The sequence below is a fragment of the Octopus bimaculoides genome, chromosome 5, assembly GCF_001194135.2.
Source record: "Octopus bimaculoides isolate UCB-OBI-ISO-001 chromosome 5, ASM119413v2, whole genome shotgun sequence".
Lineage (NCBI taxonomy): Eukaryota > Metazoa > Mollusca > Cephalopoda > Octopoda > Octopodidae > Octopus > Octopus bimaculoides.
The window spans coordinates 33465661-33475150 of NC_068985.1; the positions used below are offsets into that span (position 1 = coordinate 33465661).

General features: G+C 37.4%; 1 protein-coding gene across 3 annotated transcripts in view; it reads left to right on the plus strand.

Moving 5' to 3' along the window:
- The window catches only part of LOC106869179 (beta-arrestin-1), a 275729-nt gene that overhangs the window by 27092 nt on the left and 239147 nt on the right, over positions 1-9490 (plus strand). Inside the window, exon 1 of one of the 3 annotated variants that reach the window (XM_052968276.1) lies at positions 3737-3980. The exons of the other annotated variants lie outside the window; for them this stretch is intronic. Coding sequence (XP_052824236.1) covers positions 3895-3980 — 86 coding nt within the window. The 5' untranslated portion in view covers positions 3737-3894. Of the gene's footprint in view, positions 1-3736; positions 3981-9490 lie in introns of those variants that run through there. 3 annotated transcript variants of the gene reach the window in all.

The following is a 9490-nucleotide window of genomic DNA, read 5'->3' on the forward strand; positions in this document are numbered from 1 at the left end:
CCTGGGCCTACCTCTTCCACGGGTTCCCTCAACTGTTAGGGTGTGGCACTTTTTCACGCAGCTATCCTCCTCCATTCTCACCACATGTCCATACCAGCGCAATAGTCTCTCTTGCACGCCACAACTGATGCTTCTAATGTTCAGCTTTTCTCTCAAGATACTTACACTCTGACGGGTATTCACATTGACATTACACATCCAACGGAGCATACTGGCTTCATTCCTTGCGAGCTTACGTATGTCCTCAGCAGTTACAGCCCATGTTTCACTGCCATGAAGCATGGCTGTTCGTACACATGCGTCATACAGTCTGCCTTTTACTCTGAGTGAGAGTCCCTTTGTCGCCAGCAGGGGTAAGAGCTCTCTAAACTTTGACCAGGCTATTCTATTCTCTGATGTGTCAAATAAAAAAGGAAAGAAGTCTTTTCATGGACCATTTCATGGTTTGTTGACTGCTCTTCAGAAAATACATGCTGATTTCCTTTCCCAACCAGTAGTATAGATCTCCGGCAATATAAAGCAGCTGCAAATTATGTCGGCATTGTGGTAAATAGCTCCATTTGTATATTTGTGTGTTCAATGGCTTTTTACTAATTTAAACAATAACCATTTTTTGCATAACAACACATAAATCAGAATAACTGAAATATGTTTAAATGTTTTGAAAACTTCACTGTTTTGTGAAATAAGAATGTAAACACAGTCTTTCTATATTATTGATGTGTGGAAAAAGAAGAGGAAGAGAGTCATCTGACTGGCTGTTTCATGGTTTGTGGATTATTTCTCTGAGAAAATGAACCCAGGTTACCTCCCTAAGGAATAGCATAAATCAGGAAATCACATACAGGCTAACAAATAAGATATATTTGACATGTAACAGGTGTACGAGATCAATAAGCACTAAGAGCTCTCAGGAAATAAATTCTCTCAGAGGGTTCCCTAGAATTAGTTGAAAGTTTTTGTTACCAAATTGCTTAAGTAGCAGTGGGTGCAGGCATTCTGAAAATGTAGGAACAAGAATAAGAACAGTTGGGGAAACAACAAAGGGCTTCTTCTTCAAAGTCAAGGGCTCATAGCAAAATGGTTGTGTGTGAAGTGCATGGGTCTTAAATACAGAGGACCTGTGAAGACTAGAAAAAGAGGATGAAAGCATGCTTTGTTGGATGTGCCATGCTAGTGTGCATGAATGATGAAGTATAAATGAACTGAAAGACAAACTGAATATGAGGGGAATCAGATATAGCATGCAAAAGAGAAACCTGTAATAGTATAGGCATGTGATGCAAATAGAAAATGATTGTTGCACAAGGAAGTATTGAGTGCTCAAAATTAATGTCACTAGTAGAAGATAGGAGACTGAAAAATGCATGGGGTGAAGTGGTGAAAAATGATATCAAGATATGAGGGTGGACTGAAAAGTTCAAAGGCTGACTGTGAAAGAGTGATGCTAGAGCTGTGAAATCTTGCATGCATTCATTTCAACGCTTCTTATTAATAACTGCATTCTTTCTTTCCGGATAACTTCTGACTGTTCAAAGAAGACTTCAAAAGTAAACTAGTAGTGACTTCTTGTGAATTTGGATAAAATTTAGCATTGTAGTGTTATCAAGTACATGTAGAAAAAGGGTTTAGCCCCCAAGGACATTAATGCTGACATGGTTGCTACATTAAGGGATGACACTCTGGCTTTATCAACAGTGCAAAAGTGGGCAGCTGAATTTAGGAGGGGAAAGGAGAGTCTAGTAGATGACCCAGGTCTGGATGATCTGCAACAGTCATCATTGACAGAAACATTGAACGTGTTCACCACATGGTGATGAATGACAGACAAATGACTATAAATCAAATAGCCAATGCTGTTAGTGTATCTCATGAGTGTTGAGAATATTCTGCACAATGAACTTGGCATGACAAGGGTTTCTACTCAGGGGTGCATGTCTTCTGACACCTGATTAAAAGCACACCAGGCTGATCACATCACGGGGAAATCTGAAATTGTTTCAGGCAGATCCAGCTGGTTTCCTTGAATGTTTCTTAAACCTGATGAGTTTTGGGCTCATCACTTTCATCAGGAGACAAAGAGACAATCTATACAGTGGAGACACCCCTCTTCACCTTCTTCAAAGAAGTTCACGGTCATTTCATCTACAGGGAAGGTGATGGCCTTAGTTTTTTGGAATGCAAAGGCATTGTGTTTATTGACTATCTTCAAAAGTCACACCATCAATGAAGAGCACTATGTCAACTTGCTGAGGCAGTTATGAAAGGCTATCAAGACCAAATACCCAGGGATACTGACAAAATGGGTCTTGTTTCACGAGTACAATACTCCAGCTCACAAGTCTGTGGCTTCAATGTCTGCTGTGCACGGCTGCAGCTTTGAACTGGTTGATCAGCTTCCCTGTTCTCCTGATTTGGTCCCATCTGACTATCATCTGTTACCCAATATGTAAAAACACTTAGCTGGAAAGTAGTATCACAGTGATAATGATGTCATATCTGCTGTTGATGATTTTTCTGACCAAGCGGATGAAAGCTTCTCCACCATTAGGATCCAAACATTGTAATACTGTTGGAAGAAGTGTGTGGACCGCAAAGGTGACTATGTTGAGAACATTTCAACTGTCCCTTGTATGATGAAGAAATAAATAGGGACCATGTCAACTGTTAACAGAAGAACCAACCTCTCATACAAGCCTAACAAAATACCTGTTGAAATAGTAGGATGGTGTACCCATTTCTCTACCATATAATGGATGCATCCTACGCCCCCTGATTATTACCTATTTTATACCTTTACATTCCCCACCATCTTCTCTGTTACTTGCCGAATGTGTTCTTTGTCCCCTCTTCTCCCCATCACTTCTTCTATTCACTGTATTATTCTACTCAATTGAGAGGAAAGCACTTGGTTTGTGCTTACTGAATATCTCCATATCCCTCTCCCATACTTTTATTACTTATCCCCTGCTACCTCTCCTTCCACTATTTTCACAAATCATAATGCATGAGTAGGGTAGGATTGCATTCTGGCAACCTTTATCTACCTTGTCTGAGTCTGCTGTAACCATGCACTCTTGGAGGATATACTTTAGCTCCTCATCATCATCTTATTGGAAGGTATTATTTGGCCAAATGTGAGATATTATGGTTTCTAGGATTATGGGTGGCTACAAATGGAATATTTAGGTTTTATTTTTGTCTGGCACTTTATTACTACCATATTTACCTCCCTTTGTGCCACCACTCCAAGCACTCCACATCCACTCAAGGTAGTCACAAATCTCCTCCATAACAATAAATCACTTCTTGCTCCTTTCATCATAGTTTAACCTTTTAACACCCAGCATAAACAAGTACTGTCTCCCATTCTCCCACTCAGTTGAGGGGTATCTTTACTATTGTGAGTTACAAGATGATCTCACTAGGGCTAGTGCTAGAAGATTTTTTTTTAAAAGCCAGTACTCTCTGTAAAGCAGTTGCCATTAGGAAGGGCATCAAGCCATAGAAACCATGCCAAAATTGAGACATGGGAGCAAGGTGCAGCCCTCCTGTCAAACATCCAGCTTATGTAAGTATGGAAAATAAATATAAAAAGATGATGCAACTGCCATTAAGCAATCTCTCACTCTCCTACAACTCCACTCAGCCGAGGGGAGCTTCTTCTTTTTCCTTTGTCTTGTGCCTTCATTTATGCCAGCCTCATGAAAAAAGCACAAAGTACATTCTATAGTGATTAGGAAGGGCACCAAGTCACAGAAACCATGTCAAAGCAGACATTGGAACATGATGTCCTTTGGCTCGTTGGATCTTGTCAAATCATTATGAACGTTAAATGATGATGTATATATATCGTCATCATCATCATAATCATCATTTAACGTCTGCTTTTCCATGCTTGCATGGGTCAGACAAAATTTGTTAGAGCAGATTTTCTACACCAGATGCCTTTCCTGTCACCAACACTCAATTATTTTCAGGTAAGGAAATATTTTCCATTGCCAGATATGTTTTTCACGGAAGATTCGAAATGAACAACATCGTTTATATGAAGTTGATGCTTGCTTACAACCATCAAATGATTTCAAGACAACAGTACACACGAACATGCACACAAACACATACGTATATAGATACATGACTGGCTTCTTTCTTTACGAAATCCACTTGCCTAAGGCGCTTCGCAGTGAGACTGAACCTGAGACCACATGTTGGGAAACAAACTTCTTAACCATACAGCCACTCTTGCGCCTATTAAATGGTATTTCTCTATCACTGGATGGAGTACTTTTTTGTTTGTTGATCCTACTATTAACAGAACTGTATACACGCATATAAACACATTTACACCCACGCATGCATGTATCATACTTGTGTGTGTGTGTATGCTCCTAATGGATATCTCTACGCTTGTATATCCATTTAATTCTCAAGTTGTAACTAACTCTTACTCTATACATATATTCATGTATTATGCTTTAATCTGAATTCTTTCACGTACCCACTCACTTTTTTTTGTAATCCTTCCAACAGTACCATCTTTTTAAAAGGTTCAGTCTGTGGTTTTATTTACCTTTCTTCTGTTAAAAGCTAGTAGAGTTTTATTATTTTTCTAGAACCTTCTATATTGAACGTACCTGCTTTCAATCAACTCATTGTGTTACATATACTACGCTTTCTTTCTACTCTTACAAGGTTTTAAATATTTAACTACTAACTATTTTTTTTTTTATTAATGTGACATAGTTGACGTAGCACTAGATTTGTCAGAATGTACTTCACAGTGATCAGGAATTTCAGTTAACAAAATTTTTAGTCACGTATTCAAACTTTACCTAAAGTGTTTGTAATATACATCTATTAACATACACATACGTTTTAAGGGAGTGTTTTAAATCCTGATCACCGTGTTTATTACACGTGAACTGAGTCTACACATTTGTTTTCTGATGTAAATATTGACGTCTAATTAGTGGATTTCATGTACATACATTAGATATCTGTTAATATTTACAGGTGATATATAGTTTATTCAAATGTGAATATACTCGTATACGTTTTTACTTTAGCTATATCTATTACACATACATTTAACGCATGTTAGTTGCAACTACCAAATCGCAAAGGCAGCATCAGTCGCCTACTTGTGTCTGTATTTTTATTAACCAGTTTGTTTATATTTGAACATTTATTCGTTATTAAGCTTTTGAATACGATATATACATATAAGATGTTAGTAGCCATCTTGGGCTTCTTTTCCCCCTTTAATATTTGTTTTCTTTCAACGCTTGTCACTCCTTACTACAAGGACGACAACCTTACCAAGGATCGTCTATTACATCGTTGTCTTTTATCTAACTTCCTCGTCATTTGCTTCCGTTTGTCTCCACTCAAGTACACCTTGAGTACTTTGTTTGTTTAACATAGAGAAGAAAGCAAGCAGACGAGTAAGATGATAAATTATAGAAAGACAGTACACCATCGATTATTATTTTCTTAACCTTAACTCAATTACCCGCCAAACTTAACTGTTTTTAGTTTCCATAGTAGTAGCAGCAGGTGCTTGAATAATTTCTTCGAAAGCGCGTCTATTAAAAAAATAAACAAAAAAGAAACGAAACAACACATTTCATTCATGTTCGCTTTATAATTGTCCATATTATTCACTTTTTATTGCAGATGACGGAATTTATTCTAATTTCGTTGCTTCAAAATATGTTTATCGCGAACTGTTATTTCATTGTATCAGAATTTGAATATCCATTCAACAGAAGACACTGCTAAAATCTCTCTCATATGATAGTTCAGTAATTTAATATTTTCGTAAAAGAAATTAATTAAATTTTATCCAACTTCAGTCGTAGATTTATAACATTTATGTCCTTTAATGCTACAGCGTTTAATAAGCTTTAATTTCTCGACTTTATAAGAAAATAATGAAGAACTGCGACATACAAATACCGATCGGTTGGCAGTTTTATTTATTTATTTATTTATTCGTCTGGGCTACTTCATAGTCAACGAGATATCCTTGAAATGTAAAACTGAAGTTGATGGGGAAAAATAGCTTCTTAAGCTACACTGATTTCCTAAAGTTTCGAAAGGAAAGTGTACATTAAGAAATGTTGAAAATACTGTTTAGTACCGTATCTCCGGAAACTGATAATAGAATTTTTGGTTGTTCTGCTATGAAATTCTGACAACTCTATATCCATTCGATATTTTGTTAATGATCTTCTATACATTGGGAATATTGTTGATTATTTTTAAATGTAGCTGAGATAGGGCAATGTAATAGATTATATTTCTCAAAGCTAACCTGACATTTGATAAGATAATGCTGAAGACTGAAGGGATATTTCAGAACAAGTCAGCTAACCGCAGTGTACATTCTTTAATTTGAATGCGGTACACTTCAAGCAGTTTCTCACGCCTCACATAGAGATGAGTTTAGACACTACAGTTATTGAATTTTCCCAAATTTTTCTCACATCATATTAATATAAATTTTTTTATAGGCATTGGTGAATGTTAAGAAAAACAAAATTCAGATATTAACCCAGATTTAGGAAACAACCGAAACGTATAGCTGGTTTTGAAGCAGATGATATTTCCCACATCATGTACTCATTATGTATTTCCTAATTCTTTTTTTTATGTAGTCATAGCATAATAATCTGAGTTTTCAGGTACACATTTTGAAGTTTCACTGGAAAATATAATTGGTGATAATTTTCGAAAGTAGATAAGTTTTTCAATAAAACAGTTGGCTAATTTGTTGAGAATCTTGTAAAACCAGGTTTTTTTTTACTCTTCTACTGGTTCTAGCCAGTTTGTTGTAGACATACTAAAGTTGTGCAAAGAACAAACTTGTTTCATTGAGGTAGAAGAGAAATTTTAAACAAGTATTGCCAGAAAGTTCTTACACTAAGTAAATCTGCATCCAATAAATTGGATTCCGAACAGAGAAAATAGTGGCTGTTGAAGATCTACTTTGCGCGTGCTTCCACGCACGCACACACACACACACACACACACACACACACACACACACACACACACACACACACACACACACACACACACACACACACACACACACACACCAATACACTTGTAGAGTTGAGATTAAAAAATGGGTATTAGAAGAATCAGATTTATGATGCAAAAGTGAAGACTGCTTGTGCAGACAGGTAATGGTTTGGGAAGATAATTCAAGTAGAAGGGACCTGTGAAAGAGGGAAGACATGAGAAGTGGTGAATTCTGATGAGGAGTTTTTCACTTCACTAAAAGGAATGACAAAGGACCATACCAAGTGGTGTGTTGCTGTGCTGGAGAAGACTTGTCCAACTCATGTATAGAAAAATGAGTGCAAATTAATGATGATGCAGACAGATATGCCTGTGTTGCAGAGGCATCCAAGCATATGACAAACACAGGTGATGTATTTGCCTAGATGGTTTGCATGTTTATTCACACTCTGCTCTTCATTAAATATTGGATTTTCATTAGATATGAAGATAAATATCTGTTAATGTCAATGAGTGTGTACAGGCAGACCAAACAGCTGTCTTATAAGCATTATAAGTGGCAAAGCAATACACTGGGCTACATGCACAGCCACAACATATATAGATTAATATTGGGTCCTCTACACCCAGATAACTGTCCAATGTGCTCATGCTTTAAAACAATTCTGAAATTAAGATATATTGATCAGAAATTATTTCAACATGTTAGGTTTTTTTTTTGTGTGTGTGGTATTAGAAATCAAATGGCTAAATGAATATGATTTAGACTACTATCTTATATATCATACACCTTTCTGTTAATGGCTCAAGGCCAGAAATTTTGGGGGAGGTAGCTAGTCAATTTCGTTCACCCCAGTGGTTGAGTGGTACTTATTTTATCAACCCCAAAAGGATGAAAGGCAAAATTGACCTTGGCGGAATTTGAACACAGAACATAAAGATGGACAAAATGCTGTTAAACATTTTGTCTAGTGTGTTACCAATTCTGCCAGCTCGACACCTTTGCTTGTATGTCATATTAAGATCTTTTACAAGTATTTTTATTAGAATATTAACCCTATACTATATCTGTCAGTTGAATAGTTACTAGATCTGGGATTGTTATTCGAAATAGACTGGCACTGAATACTGAGAAAGATATGTCTCTCACTCTCTTAATGTATGAAATCAATGCAAAGAGGAAAAGATATATTGCATAAGGTGGTTCTAGACATGCTCTTAAAAAAAAAGACTGAACCTAACTCAAGAACAACAATGGCCATCCCTTAAAAGCTCTGATGTTCAGGAAATATTTTTTAAACTTCTTACCAGCTCATAGATGTTGAGATCAAATAAATACATTCTAATAAATACATTTTAATGTATATTTAGGTCCTTCACTTAAATACTATACATCTCAGTGCCATCCAGTCGTAAGGAACAGATAACACAGCATCTAGAAATATTACTTGGGATAAAGTGTTTTCAGTGTAATGCTATAAAATTTTACCTAATCACCACCTCTTAAAATGCCTAGGTGGCAACTGGAAGTATTCACATATTAATTTATTCTGTGTAATCTACATTTTGTAATACTGCATAGTACCACATAAAAAAAGCACTGTTGCTGGTGCTACATAAAAAGCACTGTTGCTGGTGCTACATAAAAAGCACTGTGCTGGTGCCATGTAAAAGGCACTGGTACAGGTGCTGGTACCACATAAATAGTATTGATGCTGGTGCTATGTAAAAAGCACCGGTGTTGGTGCCATGTAAAAAGCACTGGTGTTGATGTGACATAAAAGGCACTAGTACTGGTGCCATGTAAAGAACACTGGTGTTGGTGTCACATAAAAAGCACCCAGTACACATTTTAAAGTGGTTGGCATTAGGAAAGGCATTCAGCTGTAGAAACCAAGCCAAAACAGACAATATGAAACCTGGAGGGGGGGGGGCTTGGCTTTGCTAGTTCCTGTGAAGCTGTCCAATCCATGCCAGCATGGAAAACAGACGTTAAATGTTGATGATGATAGCTGCAGGCATGGTGGTTTGCTTTCCAACCACATGATTCTGGGTTCACTCCTGCTGTGTGGCACTTTGGGCAAGTGTCTTCTACTATAGCATCAGGCCGGATGAAAGCCTTGTGAGTGGATTTGGTAGGCAGAAACTGAAAGAAGCGCATCGTGTGTATGTATCATCATCATCATCATCGTCGTTTAACGTCCGCTTTCCATGCTAGCATGGGTTGGACGATTTGACTGAGGACTGGTGAAACCGGATGGCAACACCAGGCTCCAATCTAATTTGGCAGAGTTTCTACAGCTGGATGCCCTTCCTAACGCCAACCACTCAGAGAGTGTAGTGGGTGCTTTTACGTGTCACTCGCAGGAAAACGGCCACGCTCGAAATGGTGTCTTTTATGTGCCACCCGCACAAGCCAGTCCAGGGGCACTGGCAACGATCTCACTCGAAAATCCTA